We start from the raw sequence: 25,608 nt of genomic DNA, 5'->3' as shown, positions 1-25,608 counted from the left end.
TTTTATTTTTTTTAGTATTTATTATTTTATTTTGGTTTATTTATATACTTTTCGTTATTTATATATATATATATACATTTTTTTTTTAGCTCCAAACTCTTTGCTGCCCAAAGAATCTTAAAGCAAACATAGTTTAACTTAGAGCAGTTCATCTGCAAGTGCATTCGTTATAAATAAAATCCTAACTTCATGTTAGATTGGTCAATGCAGATTTCGAATCTGCGATTCTATATAGAGTAGAATTAAAATTAGTCTTTAAGGCAACGTAGTCTTCGTGTGGTATGCAAGTGAAAAAGTTGTGTGTGTGTGAGAGAGAGACAGAGAGAGTGATTGAAGGAGCTGACAACACCCAAATGTGGATGTGGTCATTGGGAGTAGGGAACGCCCCCTCCTTCCCTGAGTAATGTTGGTTAGTTTCGATGCTTGGCTTGCGAGGTCGAAAGCTTTGTCTTAATGCGTTTTCGATCGCGTGCAATAATCTCCATGCGCTCCTTGATGCTCGTCTGGAAGAAGATCAGGTGCAGGGTACGGCTGGCCGAGCAGAGCTGTCGAGGCATATGTAAATAATCATGATTAGAAATGAGCAAATTGGAATGTGGAATTCAGGGCAACTTACCTGCTGGAGGAGGCGCGCCTTCAGACGTATGTTGGCCGGCTCCTCCTGATCCAGACTCTTGCCGCACGTCTCCATGTGCAGGTTGAGCACAAAGATGAGCGTGTCCCGTATGGTCTGCACGATGCGTTGCACCTGCTCCGTGCGGAAGAGGCGGCGCACCAGGAAGCCGCGCGTCGCAGCATTCAGAATTGTGGCAGCCTGATGGCGTCTGTCCACCTCCAGATGGCACGCTGCCAGTCGCTGGTGGGGATCAGAGGGCGAGTTAATAACAATATTGTGTGGATCGTATTGAGAAAGGCAATGATTAGTTAGTTAGTCGATCAGCTGGCTCTTGCTGCGTTTCGGAAATTGTGTGGATCGTATTGAGAAAGGTTTATTGGTTAGTTAGCTCTCGTTGCTTTTTTATTGAACAATCGATATGGAAACGTGTCAAAGGCTTAGCTAATATAGGTATATATATAAATATATATATTTGTGTATATTGTTTCCAAAAGATTGCCCAACGTTTGGGCTAAGGCACTTGCTTGGCTTCGATATGTTCAATCACTCATATTACTTCTTGGCCACAAAACGCTGCTGGCATGGCCACAGTGCAACATGGTAAGCAAATTCGGGATTAGGACAGAAGAGAGGAAGAAATATTCTTGTTAGCATTATTGCCCAACTCTGGGCGCACTGCCAAGCTACTACTTACAGTCGAACGGCTCGGCGAGCTGCTGCGTCGGCTCTTGGTTACTGTTAGCTGCTGCTGCTGCTGCTGCTGCTGCGGCTGCGGCTGCTGCTGTTGGTTCCGGGGATTGCCTTTGGCTGCCGGCGATGCTGGCGTCGACGTCTTGTTGGCCACTCTGCGAGCCGGCGGCGATCTGACCAACAGCACTGGACTGAAACTGCTCTTCGAGGCCGGCGGCTTGGAATGGCTGCGCTGCACGGTCTTCTTGTTGACCTTCGCTTTGGGGCTCGTATTGGCATTCCGGCTGCGCAACGGCATGGCTTTGGGTGAGCTGACGGCGCTCTGTAGCAGCTCCATGGGCCCCTCGGACTCGCTGCCCATGTCAAAGAGTCGCTTGCGTGCCGTAGTCGCTGCCGAATTCTTGTCCTTGTCATCGCTTAATAGCGCGTCCAGCTCTGATATGTCCATGGTGAGATTCATGGGCGTGATCGTGTCACTGGGCGAGACTTGGGACGGCGTCGGCAGGTCATCGGTGCTAGTGTACTCGGAGACGCCGCTCGGACTGCGCCCGCCCGACAGCGACTCGTGGGCGTAGGCGGAGACGTTGATCTCCGTGCAGATCTGCTCGATGAGGAACTTTTGCTGGCGATCGAACTCCTCCTGCATGCGGCGCTGCTCCTCGTGCTGGTACTGCACCAACTGCTGGAAGCGATCGCGATGCGCGCTCTTGATGTCCTTGAACATTTGCTTCTTGGCCAGCGCCAGGTGCTGCTTCTCCGCTGCAGCGGCGTGGGTCTCGTGCAGTGCCCGCTGCAACAGCTCCTCTAGCTGCGCCTGCTGCTGCTGCTGGCGCGCGGAGACCCCGCCACGGCGCCTGCCTGCAGCAGCTGGAGCCGATTGGGACTTCAGCGTATCGACGAGGCTGCTGCTCACGCTGCGCTGCACCTGCTTGGCCTTCGACTCGATGGTGTCGCGTCGCAGGTGCGCCAAGCTGTGCGCCGACGAGCAGCACGAGACGTTACCCGCTAAGCGGCAGCGCGGAGGCGTGAGCGGGGCGACTGTGGGAGCACTGGCAGTCGTGGCTGGTGACGCGGATGTCCTCTGCAGCGGTGGTGGTGGCGGTATCAGCGGCCCCTTGCCCTCGCGTTTCATGTGCTCCACGAGCGCCTGCGACGGCTCCTCGAGCGTAAAGGAGCGAGAGCGATGCAACTGCCCATCGTTCCCTTGGGCAGCGCTTAGTGAGGGACTGGTGCTGGAGCGCAGCATACGCTTGTCCGATATCAGGATCGTCTCATTCTGCCAGAGCAGTTGGGCTGGCTGCGGCTTCAGCGGCGTCATCTTGCCCAATCCCGTGCGCTCAAACTGCAATATGCGCGTGGTTATGTTGTTCAGCTTGCGATGATGGGTGCTGAGCGAGCATAGGCTGCCCTTGGACTCGGGAGATGCCGCAGCTGTGGGCTTCGGCTGTGGTTGAGGCTTTGGCTTTGGCTGTGGCTGTGACTGTGGCTGCGGTTGGGGCTGTTCGCAGAGCGGTGTCGGTGGATTCACGCAAATGGTTGGAATTACATTCACTGCCGATGCTCTCTTTGGCTCAATGTCCAGCGTCTGGGGACGATCCATTACGGGCTGCGATTGCGGTTGAAAACGTCGTGTGCTGTCATAGATAAAAGTTTCCGTTTGTTGCAGCTGCGGCATTCTATGTGGGTTCTCCATGGTGCTGTTGCTCAAGTTGCTGCTGCTGTTGCTGCTGCTACTGCTACTGCTACTGCTGCTTTTGTCGTAACTTTTGCTCTTCAAGTTGCTGGCGCCTTTGGTGTTGTTAGCAACGTCTGGAGCCAATCTGACGGCCTGCGCCTGCTTGTACTTGGCCTCCAGCTGCATAGCGCGTTCGCGCAGCTCTCGCATCAGTTGTCGCTTTTCTGCTGTCATCTAGGTTGGATATGCTTCAGTGATGGCACGCCCACTATAACTATTGCTCTAACTACTCACCAATGGCGGCAAGATGGGCTGCCCATCGATGCGGAACCTGGACACGTATTCTGGCAATTTGTTGGAGATGTTGGCATCCGAATGGGTATTCGAATTGCTGTTGGAAATGGGTTCGGCACTGGGTGTGGTGGCCTCATTTTGTTCTGTGGCGGCTCGCAGCAATTCCATTGCCAAGCTAAACCATTTACACAAACAAACAATTTAATAGAGGGCGAACAAGAAATTCACCCAATTTCGATTTGACCTACCTTGCATTATCCATAGCCATAGTTGGTGTATTGTTATGTCTGTGTGCACTTTGAATTTGGAATGTTCTGTTAAAGAATGCCAAGCGTTCGGCTAGCGTGCCGTCTGCTGTTGCGCGAGAAACGCAAGCCAAAAGCAAAATAGCCAAAAGCTAACAATTCATTTGTTGTGCGTCCGTTGCTATGACGATTTCAAGGGCAACTGCACACGTTGTTGCTGTTCCATCTATGCTAACATCAAAACAAAATATATTAAAAAAAAAAAAAAAACAAACAAAAAATATGAAGTTAGCACTACAGAGTTAACAAATTGCTTTTGAGTCGTACGACTTTTCCTTGCGAGCCTGCCAGATTGCTTTCGTTTTCAAATTTAATTTTCATTGCAACAAGTTGACAGTGCCAGTAGGCTGCGCGCTCGATTGCTGCATGTTAACATTAGCATACGGTGTTCAGCCATCGTGAATGCTATCGATATTCATGTTGAATTAAGAGAAACTATCGATAGCTCGGTGCATCATCGGGGGACCATGATATTAACATTAGCGCAAACATAGCATTTGATATCGTGCAGCGCGTTTCGTCGCTGATTCGTTGTTATTATCACTTTTTGTTTTTGTTTATTGTGCCGTTAAAAAACGAAGCAAACAGGCAGACATCAGTGACGACTCTCAAACCGCTATAATAAATCTAAAAGTTTGTCTCGTGATTGCTAAAAATTAAGCGTCTAACAGAAGAACGTACGTCGTATGTGCCTCCCCTTTAAGAATCAATCTCAACCGCCCTAACATTATTTGCTGTTTTTGTTTGTGCTGTTGCGCGCTGGCGGATTCAGGAAATTCGTTGCGTTTTGTGTGCGAATTACAAAATTAATTAATTTAAGAACTACAGCCAAATAAATATAAAAACATAGAAACGAATTTCTGCGTTTTGAAATCATATGTATTATTGAAACACAGAAATTACATGTGCGCGTAAATTATGTAGCCTTGTGCTGCATGCATGTATGTGTGTGTGTGTGGGTGTTTGTTATCCAGCGCTGCTGCCCTTTGTGTGTGGGCTTGGGAGTCTTGGGTTGTTACTGCAAATAACTGCGTTTTAGTTTAGTTTAACTGTAACAAAGGGGGGCGCGTTTCAACCTGTGTCATTTTCTTTCTCTTCATTTTTGTTTTGCTTTCTTTTCGTTCTTGCAATCTTGGCCTTTTGTTTAAGGGCTCTTACGAAAAGAGGGGCGAACACTAGTGTCTTGCTACTTGACCGACCGTTTGCGTTATTTTTGCATTGCTTACTCAAAACATATACATATAAAGATTTTATGTATGTGTATAAATGTGTAATTTGTATTTAATTACTTTGTAAGAAGTAGAACAATTTAGAGTACAAGAATGACAACACCACTCAATTACGCATACAGAGGCACACACAGAGACGGTATACGCATAAAAATACACATATGTATGTATACACATATGTATGTATGTACATGGATATGTACATATGTATATTCTGCGACGCAATTGAAAAGACATCGAAGGCCAAACAACTTTGCCGTTTTTGTTTTCGTCTTCGTTTTTCGCTTTTCTGTAGCTGTTTATTTTTTTTGTTATTATCGCAACTTCAGTCACACTTCTCATAGTTCTCACACTTTGTAGCCAGCCTACGTTAGCGCGCGCTCACTTGCTCTTCCGCTTAAACGCTGCCGGCGACGAGGCGAATGCCAAAACGCCAACGCAGCTACTCACAGAGCTGCTAAAAAAGCGGAGCTCAAAGCGAGCTTCACATAAAGTCAACGATGTAAAAGGATTTTAAGAAAGTCGCAATAGCCGCATGCACATACATACACACACACCCACACACACATATGAACACCATTGCATATGCATAGGCTGTAAACAACAACGCAATTTTACTTTCTTTGTTCTCTTTCGCTACACTGGTCGCTAAAAGAAAAAAAGTGTGGACCATTTTTGTGTCATAATAAAGCTAAAATTTAAATAAATATAAAATCTTAAATTGACAATCATATGTAACTTTTTTTTCTTCTTGAGTTCAAGTTGGAAAGCGAAACTAAAATACAGGGTATTGTGTAGTCGATAAACAAGAACTATTGCGATTATTTCCATGTTTGCGACTTTAGTGAACGCAAATACCATCTGCCAATGCCCTATATTATAAACATGGTTGTTTTTGTCGGAATGTACAACGATAATAACAATAATAATAACAAAAACAAAAATGTTTTCGCTGCGCCAAAGTACTGAAAATTCTCTTGACAAATGCTCTGAATTCCGTGACAGATTTATAATATGCTCTGAAAGGGTATAATAATAATAATAATAATAATATGAACAGCAAGATTGTTTTTTCATTTTTGGACTTTTCGTTTGCATTTATTTTTGGTAAAATGCCATATTTTTGTTTTCATGCAGCAATATTTCATTTCTACGCAGCAGCAACGGCGGCAGAAGCGGCAGCAGCAGAAGCAGCAGAAGGAAAAGCAAGTTGGCTCAGTGCCCCGTTGCGAATTGACATATTGTGTGGTTGCGCATTCAGTGGTAAAGTGCAGATGCGCAGTTTGTAACGGCGCTCATGCGCGCACAGCTGATCGATTAAGAATCGACTGAAACTAACCTAACTTAACGACAATACAGCTTCAAAACAAAAACACTATCCTCTGCATAGATAAAAAACTACGAATAAAAATAAAACGTGTAACGATAAAAAAAAAACAAAAACAAAACCAAACGCAACAAAAAATATGTTTCAAATTCCACGACCAACGCGGGCAACACTGCTCGGCGCAGTCATTGCGCTTGGCATGGTGATGTTAATATCCTGGTAAGTACAGAGAATACATATGAATGTACATATGTATGTATGTATATGTATATGTATGTGACTAATTCCAAAGGTATATTTTTAGACAGCAGTTAACATGGGGTAGAAAATCAAATTTCATTCATTCATTTTATTTATTTACAATATGTAACTATAAAGAAACTTAATATAAACAGAAATTAACTAAAACATACTATTTCACATATTTGTTGCAATAAAGAGCTAATAAATTTATTGCAATAAAAATAGTATTTTAATTATATCGGTATTTTAGTTGAGAGGTTTTTGATTAATATGCATATGCATATTTACATATACATATGTATGTATGTATGTACATTCACAAATTCATTCATATACATATGTACATATGTATGTGGACATGAGTAAATTCAATGAGCCTGGGTAATGGCTGTGAACACCTGCTAGCGTGCTCGTAAATAAAGCACGCCATCGCACGCATTCCGTTAATTATTTAAACTTTTAGGTGTAGTCACGCCTCTCGATTTGGGTCACAAACCAAATGCATTTCGATTTGCATTTGCATTTGCATTCCCATTCGAATTCGCATGTCTCGCGCATTCCCATTCCCATTCCAATTCTCATTCCCTATTCCCCATACCGCCATTCCTTTTCCCATGCCCGGTCCCATTTCAAACCCCAATCCAAAGTAAGCAAAACAAAAATAAACGACATCCACGACGCTGCATTTTCAAATGAAAGCTTGACAGGAAGAGCGACATGAAGAAAGAGCGAAATGAACCAAAATTGATTGAAAACAAGTAAGAAAACTCTAGTCGAGAGTGCTCGACTAGATACTACCCTGAACCAAAATAATAGAAAAGCACATTTAGTATGGTTCAAATTTCAATTTCGATGTATTTAAAAATATAAATTAAATAGAAAACTCATTTAATTAAATAAATAAAAATTTTGAAACAATTAAAAAAGATAATTCCGACACGCTCCGGGTTTGAGCCCGAGACCTTGTGATCAAGCCACCGCGCTTTCTACCTTGACGCCACCCTTCTGTTTTAACACTCAATGTCAAAACTGAAATAGATTCACTGCTACAGCGCCATCTACCAAATCTAAGTCAAACTAACTGCTGATGTGACTTTAAGAATGTGCAAGAACAACCAAACTAATAAAAATGTTAAAATTTCAATTTCGATTTTTGAAAAAATATAAGAGAAATTTAATCACAAATATATAAAAGTTTTGAAGCAATTAAAAGAAATCTACATACGCCCAGCAGGATTTGAACCGGGGACCTCGCGATCGAGCGCCGCGCCCTCTACCATGACGCCACTCCTCTGTTCTCATTTGCAATGTCAAAACTGAAATAGATTCACTGATGCAACGCCATCTAGCAGAACTAAACGAAACTAACTGCTGATGTGATTCAAAGAATGTGCTAGAAGATGTTTGAATGTATGTGTGCACACGTATTGGAAAACTGCTGTTGCTGCAGCACGTGCGTTTGTTAATTGGCCAAACATTTTGTTATTTTTTAACGTCGATTGACTAAACCGAATTTAATGAAACTTTCAGCATATGATCTACATATTCTATTGAATAATTGGCATTTAAAAGAAAACATCAAATCAAATCATTCACAATTAGCTATACTAGAATCTGACCTTCACTGGGGATTCTGGTGAATTTGGAGCCGGTATCCAAAATATAACAAAAACCGAAATTGTATAAAATGCATTGGAATATACTTTTAAAATTTGGAGACTATAGCTCTAAAAATGTAGGAGTTATAAATTTATAACCTATTGCGCTTGGGTTGCGCTGCAGTGTTGGCAATATTATGAGAACTTATTTGTTGAATAATTTAATTTCTAGACGTACGATCGTAATGAAACTTACAGAACGTAATCATGATGTTTAAATGTATGTGCATACCGAAGCACAAGTCTCTAGTATTTGATATACGACTTTTACAAAGATGAGGGCGAGGGGGTGGATTTAGGGGTGGGGGGGTAAATTTTAACAAAAACCGAAATTGTATAAAATACATCTTAATATACATTTTAAATTTGGAGACTCTAGCTTGAAAGATGTAGGAGATATAATTATTTAAGTGATCTTCGATAAGGTTTTTTATCGATAAAAAACTATCGGAATGAGTTATCGTTTTTTAGTGAAAAACTCGATATGCGCGCTGTTTTTACGGACATTTTAAAAAAAAGTTGAAGTCTCTAGCTCTTATATCTTCTGAAATCGACGCGTTCAAACATACGGACGGACGGACGGACGGACGGACGGACAGACAGACGGACAGGGCTAAATCGACTCAGCTCGTCGCCCTGATCAAGAATATATATACTTTTTGGGGTCTGCCACGCCTCCTTCTGCCTGTTACATACATTTTAACAAAACCATTATACCCTGATTTCCCATTTTCAATGGGTTCAGGGTATAATGAAAAAGAGCGCACGAGCACAAGGAAAGCGAGAGCGGCATAACGGCTGATTAAGCGTCGCGTGGCCAGCGCCTATACCCTTACCGAAGATATTAGAACTAGAGATGAACAACAGAACTACTCAATTGACACGATACGCTGTATTTGTATACTTAAATACGCGCATATGTATATCGATATAAAAATATTTTGTATATATGTATCTTTTTACTTTTTATATGTTATTTTAAAAAGTGAATTGCCACCTACAAAAGTATACAGTACTTGAATGGAAAAAGTTTCCTGCGGAAATTTATTATATGTACATACATACATACATACATAATTATGACCTAGTATGCTATTTTATTAAATGCCTGAAAGGGTATTTTTTTTGTCGACTTCTCGTAAACAACTTCCTTATAGTTAAAAGTTGCAATATTTTATTTTGGGCATAGTCTATACATGCATGCACATGTATGTATGCATGTAGGAGCGCGCCTGCATATGTATTAATATATGCATATGTATGTATGTATGTATGTACGTGCTTACACCTTCATTTTGGCTATCTGCTGGCCCGACAAGCCCCCACTCCCTACCGTTAGCCGTGCCTTTCTTTCTGTGCTGCTGGCGCGTGCATGTGGGGACACATGTATGTACATACAGGCATATGTACATATGTATATGCATGTCTGTATGTACATATATAAGAATTCGGCTAGCGGTCAAATGCGTTGTTTTTCTTGCTGGCCTTTTTTATGTACTTACGTACCTGCACATACATACATACATATATATATATAGACTCTTGCATGCATGTGTGCGTGCATATATACTGACCTGTGCTGGTGTTTGTGTGCGCAATTAACCAAAGCGAAATGCAGCACAAATGATTCAGACGCAGCCTCAGGCACACTTTGTCAGATAATACATATGTACATGCATATGTACATATGTACGTAGATAGCATGTATGTGTATGTGCGCACATTTCTATGTATAATTATGTGCATGTGTGTGTGATTCTGTTCAAAGAGTAGAGCGAATGCACTTGTCATTTGTGTGTTGTATTACTTTGTTTATCGTTCGACTATCAGTGCAAAAAAAAAGTAAAGTAAATAAATAGACTCGCTAAATAACAACAATTGCAATTGTTATGTAGCTAGCGGTTGTTTGTCAGCCAACGGACGCCAGCAAATGCAAATAACAACAAAGTCGAAAACAACTATTACTTGGTATCTGCCAAAGCCATCACAGCAATCTCGATAGGTTTTTGCGGCCAATAAATAATCGCCAGACGGCCACGTTTTCAATGAAAGCCTACTACGTTTGTTGTTTTGTTTGTTTTTGTTTTGTTTACTCGTTCACTAAACAAAGAGAAGTATGTATATGCGATTTACAGCTTATTCCGATCTGCACCTAAAAGTCTGGGCATCTATTAAATCTAAATTTAAGCAGTTCATGTTTTAATTTGCAATAAAAAGTGAGCTCATTTATTTTGGAAATATTTTTAAAACATCTCATGACCATTAAAAACTAAAATCAGCTGGTTGAAATAAGCTGTGAAGCACTGCACACATATGTACATATACATACATACATACATAGATATACGACTAGACTAATCAAGTTGTGAATGAGCAAATAAATAAAGCGAATTACATCAGTATGTATGTATGTGTATGTATATGTTTTATGTACATATACATAGATTCAAATATATAAAGTAATATAGCACATTGATATATGTATGTATATAAGTATATTTATTCTGTAGATAATACTTCAGGTTTACAAACTATTTACATACATATACATATGTATATCCAGTAAATACATTGTCTATGGTTTATATATACATATACATAAATAAATGTATTCATTATATATCCCATATTAATTTCCATTTGACTCTGAACTTGTTCAAAGCGACTTACGCCATATATTGATTTGTTTTTGTTCTGATATACACCCTGGAGGTATTCAAAACGGGTATGCATGACTTGATATGCATACATTCAACTCTGTTCATAAAAATAGTATTGCGACTGAGCACTATATTTTGGGCAACCGCATTTAGTGATACACAAAATATTCTTTTTATATTTTCTTCTATAAATTTAGCTGTTTGCTTGTTACAAACCTAGAATCATGTGAGTTTCCGAGATTGAGAAAGAAAAATTACCAAATCTTTTGTCATTCATGTAAATAGAAGTGCGTATATTTACAATAATATTCAAATTGTATAACATGAAGCTAAAATATGTCTAAACACTGGCAGCTGTGATAGGAATATCTAAATGCTTTACATTATATAACGGTATCAATAATTTAGTTGACTGTTTTCTTGTCTCTTCTGGAATTGTCCACTTAGTAGTATTCTTTAACCGATTCGACTGTCAGCTTGATCGCTCTCTGGTATTTGCTTATTTGCTGTAACAATTTTTAAGCAACAGCAATCCGAAAGTTAAATAAAAAGTAAGCGCTATGGGAGGTAAACAACGCGATAATACGATAATGATAGACAGTTCTAAATGCGAAAAAAGAGAAAAATAAATAAATACAAAATACAAATAGAAAATAAACAGTAAAAACGTTGCAGTCGGGCGTTACCGATAGCGGAATACTCATTCACGCCCCATCAACAATTTAGTAGCTAAGTTTAGGTCTAATACTGTAAAAAACTTTGATTTTCTCGATTTTCCACGCCCCTACTGGGCGTAGACACTTCATTTTTGGCCAGCTCATAGAAAAAGTCAACGGTAACTTAAATGTAAAATTTTTTTGCTTACGCTCAAAAAATTAAAAAAATTACAGGGTTTTTTTTTTATGGTCGACGCGGACTAATATGATCATCAACTAACATATAGGAATCCAGGATATCCTATGAAAGATATTGCTATCGTAAGAACTATATGCAAAAATTAGTAATACGATATTTCGTTATGTTCTGTATCATCCCGAAAAAAATAAGAATACACTCTAAAGTATAGATTTTGCGATAAATATAGCAAATTTGTTGTTTCATTCAGATTTCGTTTAATGATATCTCCCAGATTAGAACCGACTATATAGGCAAATGATAACGTGCGCTATTTGGCCTACATAAAGCTATCTAATCTTGCGCATTCTATATATGATGTCAGCCCCATCATATCAATATTAATATGGGGATAAGCTGCCCAATGAGTGAGTGGCTCAGTTATTAGATTCTTTACTCACTGTGCAATAAATAATAGCCGATTCGATAAGAATTTATCAAAATTCTCGGCTCATTGAGTATGTGAAATCTTTGTTTCTGGAAATCGCACTAAATGCAAATGAAGTGTATGACTAGGAGATACCCTGTACCACTGCACGTGGGATATATGTTAAGAAAATGAAAGATTACGGAAATATATGAATGAAAGATGAAATATATGAATACAATATGTATGTATATGTATGTCTAATTATAAATGTATTAATAAATGATATTCGTTTTGAATATTATGTTTATCGCTCAATTTTATTGTGCAACATTTACCACAATATGTAATACATACATATTTATTTTGAATTTGTATATAAAATTTGAATGAATGTTCAAATCCGATGTAGTTTGATTCAGTTTACATTCATTTTGAGATCTATGACTTTAGTCAGACTTTGTAATACTCTAAGACAGCTTCGGTAAATGAAAATGAAATAATTGCTACACGTTTCGGATTTAGACATGAAATAATATTGATCATAATGAATAAAAGATTGTATAAATATGTTGTGTCTTTTATTTTCTGTTATGTTTCCTGATCGCAGGGTACAAAAAAAAATGCCACCAACAACAATTAAGAAATTCGCTAAAAAAAAAATATCTAAGATGTTGAAGTTATTCATTAATTAACCAAAAAGACAGCTAGAATTTATAATTTAAGCAAGTTTCCGATTGATTGTCGCTATTAAAAGCGAGAGCGAGAGAGTGAGACAGTGAGTGTGAGCAAAAGACAGAGAGAGAGAGAGAGAGAGAGGGAACTTTTGCATAACCTGTAAATCAGTCAAGTCATATTTTTAGCCAAAAGCTAAACTCAGCCAAATCGCCATAGCAAGAGGGGGGCACGAGGAAGGGGAGACAAGGCAAACAAAACAGAGATCAGCTGAGAGGAGTCTGCGGCGAAAACCAGCTTTCACATGGCGTAGAAGCGAACCAAGCGCTTCCTGCTAGAACATGTTTTCGAGCCAGATTGGACGTTGGCTCGGCTTTTATTTGGTTTCTAATACATATTCGATTTTGTTATTGCTGTTTTTTCGATTTTGGCCAGTGAGTGAGTGGTTAGGCAATTAGTTGGCTAAGGCCACATTAAGGCTAGACGCGTCGCCAGCTGCGGTTCATTGTGACTTTGAGTCTGAGTTGATTGCACTGTGGTCTGTGATCGCTCTTCCTGGTCGGATTGCTCATCCCCATCTCCCCATCTCCGTCTGTCTTGCAGCGTGCGTCCTTTGGGTGTCCTGTTCCTGGGCCTGTTCAGCTATTGGCTCTATTGGACACGGTGCAGCTATAGAGTGGTGCTCACGCCGCAGCTGCGCGAAAAGCTCGAGTCCTGGCTGCATCGCGCCGTCGACTGGCGCCACAACTCGCCCAGCATGTTCTGCCTGGTCAGCGCCGGCTGCCTGGCCACAATCGCCGTTTTGGGCCACCTGTTGTCCGGCTCCGTGCTGGTGATGACCCTGCTGGTCGTCTCCGCCGTCGTCTCCACCAAATACAACTTTAAGCTTGTACATATCGAACGCAGAGGTGAGTGCAGTCCCGAGCCTATTTTCGTTATTTGCCACATTTTAATCAATTGCGCTTGCAGATTTCCAGTGGTCGGAGCGCATCAACTACAATAATGCCGTGTCCGAGCTGGAGGATGAGTTCCTGCCCGACGTCAACGAATCGAATCTGTTTGTGCTGGAACGGGCCAGCGATGTGGCCACCATTAGCTCACCCACCGACGCGGACGGCCTTGGCGATGGCGACGATGACGATCGCAGCGACGACGTGCCCTCCGAGCTGCTGATACCCGATTGCATACCAGAGATCGATGAGCATTCAACGGACGAGGACGATGAGCTGGTGCCCCTCTCACAGTCCAAGCAAGCTGCGGAAGCACAGCAGCAGCAGCAGCAGCAGCAGCAGCAGCAGCAGCAGCAGCAGCAACAACAACAGCAGCAATACGAACAGAGCCGACAGGCAAACGACAGTGGCTCCACAGCGGACAAGACAATGGATTTCCGCCGGGGTCACTTCAAGCGTGACTCCTCGCTGTCCACCACCTCGTCGTCGTCGGAGGAGAGCCTGTCCAAGGGCCTGCAGTTTCCCGATCACACCAGCGTCGATGCTGGCGGCCCCTCGCTGCGCCAGCTGACCGCCCCGCCCACTGGCGCTGATGCTGCGAGCAGTAGCACGCTATTGACGTTGGCTGTCAAAACGCAGGCGCAGGCGCTGCTGCCTAGCCTCGTCTCCAACCTGGTGCAGTGGGGTGCCAGCGAGCTGGATAGCACCGCCAAGCGGCGCCAGGTGACGGCCCTGGACTCGTCCGATGAGAGCGACTTTGAGATACTCGAAACGGACGATTTTAAGTAAACTGCTGTACGCAGCGCGGCGTATAGTATTACCAACTAATATCTATCCATCTCTCTCTCTCTATACATACATATATACATATATATATATATATATATATATATATATATATATATATATATATATATATATATATATATATATATATATATATATATATATATATATATATATATCTATATATATATATATATATATATATATCTATATATATATATATATATATATGAAAGATATATATTTATACACATATTGCATACGTACGCCTGTAGAAATCACAGATGCACAGAGAGAGATAGAGAGAGAGCGAGAGAGATAGAGAGAGAGAGGGAGAGGGAAAGAGAGCGAAAGCGAGGGAGCTCGGATTTGGTAGAATTTTGCATGCCATATGAGCAAACAGTCTTTAATTTGATATAGGCATGTGTATTGTATATGTTGATAAATTATAGCTCCAATATACATACATACATATGTATGTTTGGCGTATTTATGTGTAAATGTAGATTTCTCGCATCCATATTTGAGTTCTCTTTCTCTTTCATTCTCTCTGCTGCTTGTGCTCTGTATATTACTAATTATAATTTTTATTGTAATTTTCTATTTTTTTTTTATTTTTAATTGTAATTGGATGTTTGTTTTATTATCATTGTGCTTTGGAGCAGCGGTTAAGTTACTAAAGACGCAAATTGAAATTTTGACTTGAGTTTCGTTTACGATTTCTATTAGCTGTATGCAAAAAATGTAAATATATTAATATTCATACATACATACACACATACGGATACTCATGCAAATGTTGAGCTACTTAATCTAAAACCCTAAAAAATAATACGAAAACGTAAAACCAAACGAAGAATTGGGCAAACACACATACATACATATTAACTCTATATAAACCTGATGCGGTGCTATAAACCATATTTAAAGAAAAATAAATATAAATATAAAAATAAACAAACAAAATTGCTTGAAAACAATTTGATTAAACTGTGTATAAATAATGCTACTCACTGATGATTCGAAATAAAATCAGTTTATTTCAATAGTCGGTGCTTTCTTAGTATCAACTCTATTGTGACCGTTAGAAGTCTGTCTTCATTGTATCAAAGAAAATTCATTAGTTTCTAAATAAAATACATTATAACACTACAAAATATATGTATGTTTTACTTTCATTATCGACTTTAGTTTGACACTTGAAAAGAAAGTACTAGACTTTCTGTTTTTACAAGTCCAATGCAGAAATATGACTTTTATTTTGAATGTATCGATTGGTAATAGTAATTGTAATATCGTGATGGCACTGACTTCTCTAAGATTCACCAATATTTCATGCGTGTTTGGTCTTCTTCCTGAATTGGGCCGCGCCGAACTTCAAATAGATTAACAGAGCACATGGTTTACATATAGCTTCACTAACAGAACAGTTAATTAACACTAGAAGTATCGGTGCTGATTTTTGCGTTTGCGCTTTTTTAACAGTGGTGCACGGCTGTTATTTCATTATGGAATAAGTTGGCATTCCTGCACATCGAACAGAAAGTCATCGTAGAGACTGACATCGATGCTGCCGGTCTTTGCAATCGTGCCGCGAGAGTGTTATCGTTAACTTTAAATTGTCAATTTCCGACATAAAAAAATTCTGTAAGATTTAGTGAAAAGAATAAATTCTTCAGACATTTCAAAGTTAAGAACTACCAGTTCTGCAGTATTTGAAGATAATTTTTCAAACGATTTATCGCGCAACATCATTAATTAAACACATATAACTAAAAAGTAAAGGTAAGAAAGATGGAAGTTCACACCGATTCCGTGATTGTTGCGGTGCGAGAAGCTCCCCCCCGTCAATTGCTCATTAATGGCGTTAACATCGGTGAAAAAAGCGTTATAAGTATCGCCAGGGAATATCCCAAGGTAAATATGACGTGCAATAAAAATTGCATCTGTCATGCTCATGTTCAATGGTAATTTAACCTGTCAATTGAAATTAAATATGGCTTCTTCATATAGGCAGTGGTTGTCAATGGCTCCGTGTTCAGTTTTGATTATAGCTTCGACTCGAAAGCCTCGCAGGCTGAAATCTACTCAGCTTTAATGCACCCCATGGTGATGAAGGTATTGAACGGCTATAACTGCACTGCATTGGCCTATGGCCAGACAGGAACTGGCAAAAGCTATTCCATGGGCATAACTGCTGAGGTGAGTGCTCCACACATACATATGTATTCTTGAGCAGCTCGAGCTGATTGAGCATCTGATTAACTCTGTAGAAAATGTCAGAGGAGCGTGCCGGCATTGTGCCTCGTTGCCTGAAAGATTTCTTGACCAATTTGTCTATTAATGACCAAAATGAGAACCACGCTGCAATCGGAGAGGTTTTTGCTTCATTTATAGAAGTATATAATGAGAAGGCCTACGATCTGCTTGCGCTCGACGCAAATAAGCCGATTTCCTCGCGCGGCCAGCGTTTTGCTGGCTGCACCTTGTTGGCCGTGAAGAGTCAGAAGGATATGATGCACATTTTGTTGAAGGGCACCAGGAACCGTCACGTGCGTGCCACCAACATGAACGGCAGCAGCTCTCGCTCTCATGCCATTGTGAGTATACATATTCATAAGGGGCTTCAACGTTCGCGCCTCAACATCGTCGATTTGGCCGGTTCCGAGAGTGTGCGTCGCACTGGCAACGAGGGCATGGCTCGCACCGAAGGTGTTTACATCAATATGGGACTCATGAGCATCAGTAGAGTGATGGAATCCATATCCGTTGGCAACTCACTGGTACCCTATCGTGAGTCCATTCTAACAACTGTTCTGCAGGGTATGTAAATTGTCATTTATTTTTAAGCGTATTTGTACTATAATGTGTATATGTATGTGTCTATGTGCCTTGCCTTGTAATATTTTGGATGGGGGCTACAAATTACCTGACAAATATTTGATAGGGCAGATCATATGTTGAAAATTTCATGAAAGACCGTTGAGTCACACAGAAGGCATTTAACGGAATATTTGGCCAATTAGAAAACGCATTGGCAGCAAGGTCAAAATTTCTGTGCATGCCTAGACCTACAAATTTATAAAGTGCTAAAATATATAGTTAAAGAGCTAGTAAACTGAGATTTAGAATTTAGAGCGTCAACATTTTGCACGTGAGCTAATGTCTATATCTATAAAGAATAATGAACAAATTATATATGTATGTCTACACCCTTTCGGGCGTGGCAAATCAGACCCAAAGATGTAGTGATGATATTTTAAATTCTGGTAAATTTTGGACACTATTGATGCTAGAAACCTGAAATTTGGTGTATATAATCGGACTGACCTCTTAAGACGAAAAAGCTCTGGCGGATATTTGTCCGCGAATAGGGGGCGTGGCAAATCGCAAAAGCTTACATCTCCTAAAGTATAAAAGCTAGAAGCTTCAAATTTAGATAGTTGGGTTACTAGTAGCCGCCTCTACCTTTCTAGGGGCATGGCATATCGAAAAATACCCTGTAATTTTCTAATTTTTGGAAAGTAAGCATCCGAATTTTGCAGTTAGGTTGCCGTAGGGGCGTGACAAATCGAGAAAAATGAAATGAGAAATGATTTTTTTACAGTATAGGATCCAAACTTATCTACTAAATTGCTGATGGGGTATGCATGAGTATTACGCAGTCGGTAACGCCCGACTGCAACGTTCTTACTTGTTTCATTTTGTTGTTTTTATTACACATGGTATTTGATTCTGAAGCTACAAGCTTGAGAACTAAAATAATTTTGAATTGTTTTATGTTCGCTTTCAGAACCTAGATAATTCAGGACTCGGAGTAACTCATGGACTACTCGACTACTTGCCTAGTTGAGTAAATTAACAATGTTTTTTTTTTTTTTTTTTTTTTAGATTCTTTGAATCCAAGGTGCAGTCTAGCACTGTTGGTCTGCCTCAGTCCACATGCCTGTGACCTCAACGAGACTCTGTCTACGATTCGCTTTGCCCAGAGTGCCAAGCAGATGAAGATTAATCCACAACTTTCGCTGCAGTTGCTTGAGAATAGTGTAAGTAATGCACGTATACAACAATTATATGTAATTATAATCTATACAGTCCAAAATGACGCCACGCATGCGTTGCTTGTAGAGCAGCTCGTTGCCGTCGCCCAAGAAGCCGACTTTTCGTAAATTGGTTGCGGCGCCGCCTTCGACCAGGTCGCTGATGGCCTGCAGGTCGGGCGCATCCTCGCTGCGAATGGTCACAATGGGCAACACCATCATGGCCAGCAGCAGGCCCACGGCGCCCTTCTCATGCAGCTGCTGCTTGAACGCCGACAGTGGGAATACGACATCTGGCCGTTCGCCCAATCTTTCAGGATTGAAGATTGCAGAAAAAGTGTAGAGCAGGAGAAGTTGCTCAGAGAGGAGCTCAGCTTACCTGATCAATTGCTGTCGCAGCGCTTCGTAGTACAGCTCGAGCATTGACTCGTAGTGCTGCCGTCGAAAGTCGCGCGTGGTGCAGCTGAACAGGAAGTAGGCCACGTCGGTGACGGGCGAGGCGTAGCGCATTAGCTGCCAGTCTATGAGGCAGACCTCCGCTGGCTCCTCGCTGCCCGGCTGGCATCTGTACAGGAAATTGTTGTTCCAGCTGACGCCGTGGCAGACCACTGCAAATGGCTCGCAGTTGGAGCCGCTGAGCAGCGATGTGAGCATCGAAAAGTAACTGCCCCGCCCGAAATACTCTCGCAGGCGCTCTATGTAACTGCAGTCGGTCTGCGGACAGAGGGCGTCCAGTGCGCTCTGCTTCAGCTGCTCGAAGTAGGCAGCCAGGCCTTCGTCGGAGCGCCGCTGCTCAAATATGTCCAGCATCTGCTGGAACGGCAGCAGCTGCTGCGGCTGTCGCTGCTTCATGGCCAGAGAAACCGCATGCAGCTTGGCATAGGCGCTCATGACCAGAGAGACGTGCGCGGGCGTCAGCTCGGCGAACCGATCGTGCATCTGGTAGCCAGCGCGGCACAAGTCCTCCAGCACAATGCACTCGTTGGGCTCGTCCTGGCGCGTGGCCAAGTGGTGCGCGTAGTGGCGAAACTGTTGCGCCTCCTCGAGCTTACGCTCTGTCTGAAATCTGTTGGCGAGCGGCAGGAACTGCTCGTAGGCCAGTGCCTCGCGCTTGAAGCACGGCCGGGCAAAGAATTGCTTGCGTCTGACGGCATTCTGGGGCGGCAGCTTCAGGACTAGACTCTGCTCCGGCGGGACTCGAATGCGCCACACAATGCCCAGGTAGTTGTTGCCCTTAGCGCAGGCCAGCTCGAGCGTGTAGTCGCTGCGCCCAAGCACTTTCTCAAGAGTCTGCCGCACGCTGGCATTGGGCAGATCCTCCTGTTGCTCCATTGCCCGTCTACTGAGGCCGGTGCGAAGCCTTTGATTGCTTTTATAGCACGCATATATAAACCGCAAGCGCAACCGCAGAACTCGAGCTGCACTCAAACTCAGTAAAAATGACAAGTCGAGGTATACTGGTTTCGTTACGAATCCATCAAGACGTGTCCGCCGGTCTGTCTGTCTATTCCTCTCCCATATCACTCGCTTATCGAGTTATTTTAAAAAATTGAAGAAATATTCTTTATTTGTGTAAACAATTTGCTATAGAATTATATCTCATACATCTTTAGAGCTAGACTCTCCGGATTAAGCATATAGCTAAATTGAAAAATTCAAAGTGTGGAGATATACAGTCCAGTCCAGTATGTAGTCCAGTCCAAGCACAGTCGCTCCGGTAACTCCGTTAACTGCCCATCTTTCCCTTGCATTTATTGTACTTATTCATTTCCTTGAGGGGATCTACTAGTCGGTCGCTCTCACATGTCATATCAAATATAAATTTTACTGATTGCAGCGCGCCGCCGAGCCGATGGCCTCTCAAGAGACTAGGCAATACCTGGGACGTCTGCTGCCAAGCTCCGTCAATATCAGGCGCCGACCACCGCTCAACGCCAATCCAGTTTCACGCAGCAGCACCAGCAACTCCTTCAGGAGGGCACAGACAGTGCAATCATTGCCACATTCTCATACCAATGTATGCTTGGCAGCAAGGTCCATTAGATGGTAAATAGAATATGTCATTTGTTAAGAAAAAAGGAAGATGAATATTGACCATGATTTCTGCTTACTGACAGTGCTTGCCAGGGCCAAAATGCCGTATTGCCCTTGTCGGACGAGAACGATACCAATAGGGCAAACGTGACTATGCCAACTGTATCTGACTTTCTGAAGCTCAAGAAGGAGTTCGAGGAACTGCAGCGCGGGATACTAGAGCAGAGGGTCAAGGTAGAAGCCCAGGCAGAGCAGCCGCCGTTTGCCGCTGAGCGTCCATCTGAGTTTACCTCGGATCTATCTTCCATCGCCGAGGAGGACAATGCAACCCCTCGGCCAACTTTCCGTATTTTTACCAGCAGCCCTAATATTCACAGCAATCAGAATGCCAATTCGACTCCAATGAGCGGCCAATCTTCAGCCACTGCAACATCGGCCCCAGAGGCAGTTGGCTCCACATTGGGCCCAATAGCTGCACATCTTATAATCCGTTCGAATCGTCGTGTTCACGTTATTCAGGATACCAGTAATGGCCAGGATCAAAGGCCTCTGCGCCGCAGCTCCCGTATTGCCGGTCAATCGGGAGGGCCGCCAACTGAATCTAACGAAGGAGCTGCTAGCACTGAAGGGACATCCCAAACACGTGCCACGTCAGCGGCTGCCGCTGATAGTACCGTGGGATCCCAAAATGAGCGCTTGCTCAAGCATCGCGCCGAGCTATTATCCTTGCTGAATACGGCTAGCGTTAAGGATTTGCAGACTTTGCCTCTAATTGGCCCGAAAACTGCAATGGCATTGGTCATGCACCGGTAACTACGAAGCCCGCTTCGCTTGCCTTAGATTTGAATTTAAGCACATATGCTTACATTTTCTCTATTCGCAGCTCGGTGTTGGGTGAGTTCGAGGACTGGAAGCAAGTGGAGAAGCTGCCCATTTGGAAGGACGTCAGCTGGTCTCGTTTCGCCAAGGCAGTTTGCATTGAGATTGAGCAATAATCCATTTCTTTCTTTCCAAATTTGTATTTAGCTTTCCAGGCAATATGAATCTAAACATCTCACATAGAGGAGCACCAACTTGGATTGCATGACTTTTCAAAATAATTAAATCTAATATAATCTTTATATTTAGATAACAGAAAATTGTGTTTAGCTTACCACTTAGTTGGGGTTTTATTTTTACTTTGTTTCTGCTTATACTGTTTTTTATTTATTTGTGCTTTGTACTTTGTGCTGGCATATTTAGTATTGATTAACAGTCATATAATTACGATCTCACAAGTTCCTTATATAAACGTAGTTTAAGTACTAAAATTTAAATAACAAAACATAATTTGACATACACTAAGAACTTCCAAAATATTTGCAGTTAACATTTATTGAACATATGTATGTTACACGTATTACTTATATTATATGAACTTAAGAATGCTGCCTTATGAGTAAACAGCAAGGTCGTGATAAAGTCTTGGACTTGAATCTCTTTAAGGGGCCTGGAATGACTGATCTTTAGATTATGCCTTTAACAACACCATCGGCTGGATATGCCATGGTTCATATACATATATGTAGATAAATTTCTTGAACTAATCCGAATTTAAGAAGAAATCTGTGATTAGCTTAGCTCAATTGATGGATGGACATATATTCTATATCATATTACATAGCATATATGTATGTACGCATGTTCATGTAAATAATGGTGCTACCGAGCAGTAAGTGCTCGACAATGAAATTTATACTTTTAAGACAATTTCAAATAAATATTTATTAGAAAATATACATACAATTTGAGATGTTTGTTTTGTCATATATCGTGAACATATTAAATCTAACCGAAAGTAACGGAATGTTTTTTATACCCTGAACCCATTGAAAACAAGTAAGAAGACTCTAGTCGAGACTGCTCGACTAGGAGATACCCTGAACCCTCCAAGCTGATATTCTTATCATTCTGCACTTCTTTTATGCACGCACACATACATACACATGCATCCACCCTCACGCGCCCGCGCTCTGCTAACTGCGCAGTAAGCAGCGACTGCGCTTGGGCTGCGCTGCAGTGTGGGCAATGGTATGAGAATTTACTTGGTGAATAACTTCTTTTGTAAACATACGATCTTAATGAAATTTTCAGGGCGTAATTATATGGTCAAAATGTGTGTACATTCCAAAGCACAAGTCTCTAGTACTTGAAATACGGGGGCGACGGGGGCGTGGTATCCAAAATCTGTTGATTACAAAATGTTTGTATTCATCATTTATATATACATAGTAAATCTGAAGTCTCTATGTCTAATAGTATTCCAATGAGGCTCAAAAAACAAAATCAATTTTTCGATTATTCTCGATAAAAAAGTTATCGGATGAGTTATCGAAAAAATAAAGCAAACTCGTACTGCGTATGGTATACACGAGTATGCACACAAAATTTCAGCTCTCTAGCTCTTATATCTTCTGAGATCTCGGCGTTCATACGGACAGACGGACGGACGGACGGACGGACAGACGGACAGGGCTATATCGACTCAGCTCATCGTGCTGATCAAGAATATATATACTTTGTGGGGTCTGCGATGATTCCTTCTGCCTGTTACATACTTTTACACAAAAACATTATCCTGATTTCCCATTTTCAATGGGTTCAGGGTATAATTATATCTCCCACATCTTTAAAGCGAGAGTCTCCAAATTAATATTGTATATTAAGATGCATTTTATACTATTTCGATTTTTGTTAAAATTTCCCCCTCGCCTTCATATTTGTAAAGCGCGTATTTCAAGTACTAGAGACTTGTGCTTTGGAATGTACATACATTTAAAGATTATGTTTACGTTCTGCAACTTTCATTAAGATTGTAAGTCTAGAAATGAAATTATTCATCAAAATAAATTCTCATAATATTGCCAACATTGCAGCGCAACTCAAGCGCGGTCGCTTGTGTGTGTGTGTGTGTGTTGCTTAAAGGGTTCAGGGGATCTCGTAGTCGAGCAGTCTCGACTAGAGCTTTTTTTTTTATACCCTGAACCCATTGAAAATGGGAAATCAGGGTATAATGGTTTTGTTAAAATGTATGTAACAGGCAGAAGGAGGCGTGGCAGACCCCACAAAGTATATATATTCTTGATCAGGGCGACGAGTTGAGTCGATTTGGCCCTGTCCGTCTGTCTGTCCGTCCGTCCGTCCGTCCGTCCGTCCGTCTGTCCGTATGTATGAACGCGTCGATCTCAGAAGATATAAGAGCTAGAGACTTAAACTTTTTTTTAAAATGTCCGTATATATCGCGCGCATATCGAGTTTATCACTAAAAAACGATAACTTATTCCGATATTTTTTTATCGATAAAAAACCTTATCGAAGATCAGTTAAAAAATTATATCTCCCACATCTTTAAAGCCAGAGTGTCGAAATTTTAAATATATATTAAGACGCATTTTATACAATTTCGGTTTTTATTAAAATTTACCCCCCACCCTTATATCCATCCCCTCACCCTCATCTTTTTAAAACTCGTATATCAAATACTAGAGACTTGTGCTTTGGTATACTCATACATTTACACATTATGATTATGTTCTGAAAGTTTCATTACGATCGTACGTCTAGAAGTTAAATTATTCAACAAATAAGTTCTGATTATATTGCCAACACTGCAGCGCAACCCAAGCGCAATCGCCTGTATATGTGCGCGTGTGTGTGTGTGCTTGTGTTTGTTTGTTTGCGTATGTGTGTGTGCGTGTGTATGTGCGAATTATTATTGAAATATCAGTTGCTCGAAGGGTTCAGGGGATCTCCTAGTCGAGCAGTCTCGACTAGAGCTTTCTTACTTGTTTGTAATTCTTTTCCTCTGTAAAGAAAAATGCAAATCTTACCTCTAAATATTTCCCAATGATATTTGTTGTATTGATACCAAATCAAATTAATATATACATATAGTATTTCAATTGGTGTAAATATGTATACATATATGTATGTATATGTTATATACATACATACATATGTACATATGTTAGCTACTCATTGCTTGAAGGGGACTGACTTTTGCTATTTATCTACTGTTATGTAAATTCTAATGTAACGGATTACGGTTTCATAGTTACATAGTCTGTGCATACTTGTACATACATACAGATATACATGTATGTATGTATATATGTATGTCTGCATATTTGTGCAACTCGGTTTTCTATTGCTGCTATGTTTGGTTCACTTTATGTTCAATTTTCGCAAGCTTTGAGATCCATACATATATGCATACATACATACATATGTATGTATGTATATGCATGAGTTCATTCCAGTGCGCACGTGTCTGTGTGTGCGTGCATGCATTTCTCTAGTCTCTTGTCCCGTTATCAGCCGAAGAAACTTCAGCTTACCTTTGTCTGCTGTTAAGGTTTTTGTTTAAATTGTGTTTGGTTATTGGTAAACAAGATAACGGGCAGCAAATGAATACACAAACGTTTTAAAATAATAACAAATATTGCATACATACATACATATACATATCTACGTATGTATATGTACATATATACACGTATATTGAGGCATTTGCAAGTGCAAATCGCTTAAAAATGATAACGCATTAATTGAAGAACTGGCTAAAGCAGACGAAATCGCACTGCCAATGGCAGTTTGTGCCAAGTGCAAAGTCTTATCGTAGATAGTCAAAGATCGGGCCAAAAAGAAAACAAGGATGGAAACCAAAGCAGAAAAGGTTCGACTAACAAATACTCTGTACTTGCTTAACGTGAAAGATATCCAGCAAAGTATAAGTTAATCTTAACAGACCTCTTCGTTATTTTCACGCATGTCTTAAAAAACATAATTATTATTGAACAGCTATTAGTATCAAGCTGTCTAGAATGATAGGTAGGTATAGGAAAAGCTTAAATGTAGCTGTCTAATACATACATATATTTTCGTATTATTATGCATATACATATGTACATATCTCATATAAATTGCACTCAAGTATAAACAAATTCAGAGAAACTTAAGAGATCAATAATGCTACGTTTTGCAACACATATTACGTAATGTTAACAATGTTTGTTAACATCGCCTCCATTAGCTGTTAAATCATGTTCAATTCTATATGCAAGTTTGTTCACTTCAAAATATACAGGGTATAAGTATGTACATATATAACAGCGTTGTTTGTCGCA

The 25,608-nt window shown here is 41.0% G+C and overlaps 4 protein-coding genes across 12 annotated transcripts; 2 read left to right on the top strand and 2 right to left on the bottom strand.

Moving 5' to 3' along the window:
- Positions 1–113: 113 nt before the first annotated feature.
- Positions 114–3,932, bottom strand: Cp110 (Centriolar coiled coil protein 110kDa). Of its 3 annotated transcripts, XM_018108713.3 has the most exons (5): positions 3,524–3,932; positions 3,276–3,450; positions 1,311–3,215; positions 617–856; positions 114–545 (listed from the first exon to the last, which is right to left on the bottom strand). In XM_018108713.3, exons 1-5 carry the CDS (start codon positions 3,541–3,543, stop codon positions 411–413), a joined length of 2,475 nt encoding a protein of 824 aa, XP_017964202.1. In that variant the 5' UTR covers positions 3,544–3,932; the 3' UTR covers positions 114–410. The 3 variants fall into 3 exon arrangements, with proteins under 3 accessions (XP_017964202.1, XP_089120963.1, XP_089120964.1); XM_089264837.1 differs by lacking the exons at positions 114–545; positions 617–856 and adding an exon at positions 989–1,192; XM_089264838.1 differs by lacking the exons at positions 114–545; positions 617–856 and adding an exon at positions 989–1,189.
- A 135-nt stretch (positions 3,933–4,067) lies between these two features.
- On the top strand, positions 4,068–15,417 carry LOC108656568 (uncharacterized). Of its 7 annotated transcripts, none has more exons than XM_089264844.1 (4): positions 4,068–4,213; positions 5,947–6,355; positions 13,237–13,541; positions 13,603–15,417. In XM_089264844.1, the coding sequence occupies exons 2-4, from the start codon at positions 6,276–6,278 to the stop codon at positions 14,370–14,372; spliced, it is 1,155 nt and encodes a 384-aa protein (XP_089120970.1). In that variant the 5' UTR covers positions 4,068–4,213; positions 5,947–6,275; the 3' UTR covers positions 14,373–15,417. The 7 variants fall into 7 exon arrangements, with proteins under 7 accessions (XP_089120970.1, XP_030242644.2, XP_089120975.1 ...); XM_030386784.2 differs by having other exon boundaries at positions 4,069–4,213; positions 6,169–6,355; XM_089264849.1 differs by having other exon boundaries at positions 4,069–4,213; positions 5,971–6,355.
- Positions 15,418–15,561: 144 nt separating this feature from the next.
- nod (no distributive disjunction) lies at positions 15,562–21,582 on the top strand. Its single transcript, XM_018107754.2, has 8 exons — positions 15,562–16,286; positions 16,383–16,571; positions 16,643–17,192; positions 18,261–18,413; positions 19,820–19,842; positions 20,247–20,455; positions 20,527–21,252; positions 21,327–21,582. The coding sequence occupies exons 1-8, from the start codon at positions 16,164–16,166 to the stop codon at positions 21,436–21,438; spliced, it is 2,085 nt and encodes a 694-aa protein (XP_017963243.2). The 5' UTR covers positions 15,562–16,163; the 3' UTR covers positions 21,439–21,582.
- Positions 18,431–19,772, bottom strand: pkm (Pinkman). The gene is made up of 2 exons (XM_018108701.3): positions 18,789–19,772; positions 18,431–18,719 (listed from the first exon to the last, which is right to left on the bottom strand). Exons 1-2 carry the CDS (start codon positions 19,739–19,741, stop codon positions 18,440–18,442), a joined length of 1,233 nt encoding a protein of 410 aa, XP_017964190.1. The 5' UTR covers positions 19,742–19,772; the 3' UTR covers positions 18,431–18,439.
- Positions 21,583–25,608: the final 4,026 nt, after the last annotated feature.

Source organism: Drosophila navojoa, chromosome X (assembly GCF_054131105.1).
Source record: "Drosophila navojoa isolate 15081-1374.11 chromosome X, UAZ_NAV_1.0, whole genome shotgun sequence".
Classification (NCBI taxonomy): domain Eukaryota; kingdom Metazoa; phylum Arthropoda; class Insecta; order Diptera; family Drosophilidae; genus Drosophila; species Drosophila navojoa.
This window is presented reverse-complemented; position numbering and strand designations above follow the sequence as displayed.

What these genes read in the sequence shown, in the direction of transcription:
- Cp110 (XM_018108713.3), bottom strand. Translation starts at nt 3,543, where the DNA reads ATGGCTATGGATAATGCAAG. An exon ending in ATGGCTATGGATAATGCAAG is followed by an intron (nt 3,451 to 3,523) that starts GTAGGTCAAATC and finishes TAAATGGTTTAG; the next exon opens with CTTGGCAATGGAATTGCTGC. An exon ending in GCTCGCCGAGCCGTTCGACT is followed by an intron (nt 857 to 1,310) that starts GTAAGTAGTAGC and finishes GATCCCCACCAG; the next exon opens with CGACTGGCAGCGTGCCATCT.
- LOC108656568 (XM_089264844.1), top strand. Translation starts at nt 6,276, where the DNA reads ATGTTTCAAATTCCACGACCAACGCGGGCAACACTGCTCGGCGCAGTC. An exon ending in ATGGTGATGTTAATATCCTG is followed by an intron (nt 6,356 to 13,236) that starts GTAAGTACAGAG and finishes TCTGTCTTGCAG; the next exon opens with CGTGCGTCCTTTGGGTGTCC. An exon ending in TGTACATATCGAACGCAGAG is followed by an intron (nt 13,542 to 13,602) that starts GTGAGTGCAGTC and finishes TTGCGCTTGCAG; the next exon opens with ATTTCCAGTGGTCGGAGCGC.
- nod (XM_018107754.2), top strand. Translation starts at nt 16,164, where the DNA reads ATGGAAGTTCACACCGATTCCGTGATTGTTGCGGTGCGAGAAGCTCCC. An exon ending in TCGAGCTGCACTCAAACTCA is followed by an intron (nt 19,843 to 20,246) that starts GTAAAAATGACA and finishes TACTGATTGCAG; the next exon opens with CGCGCCGCCGAGCCGATGGC. An exon ending in ATGGCATTGGTCATGCACCG is followed by an intron (nt 21,253 to 21,326) that starts GTAACTACGAAG and finishes CTCTATTCGCAG; the next exon opens with CTCGGTGTTGGGTGAGTTCG.
- pkm (XM_018108701.3), bottom strand. Translation starts at nt 19,741, where the DNA reads ATGGAGCAACAGGAGGATCTGCCCAATGCCAGCGTGCGGCAGACTCTT. An exon ending in CTGCGACAGCAATTGATCAG is followed by an intron (nt 18,720 to 18,788) that starts GTAAGCTGAGCT and finishes CAATCCTGAAAG; the next exon opens with ATTGGGCGAACGGCCAGATG.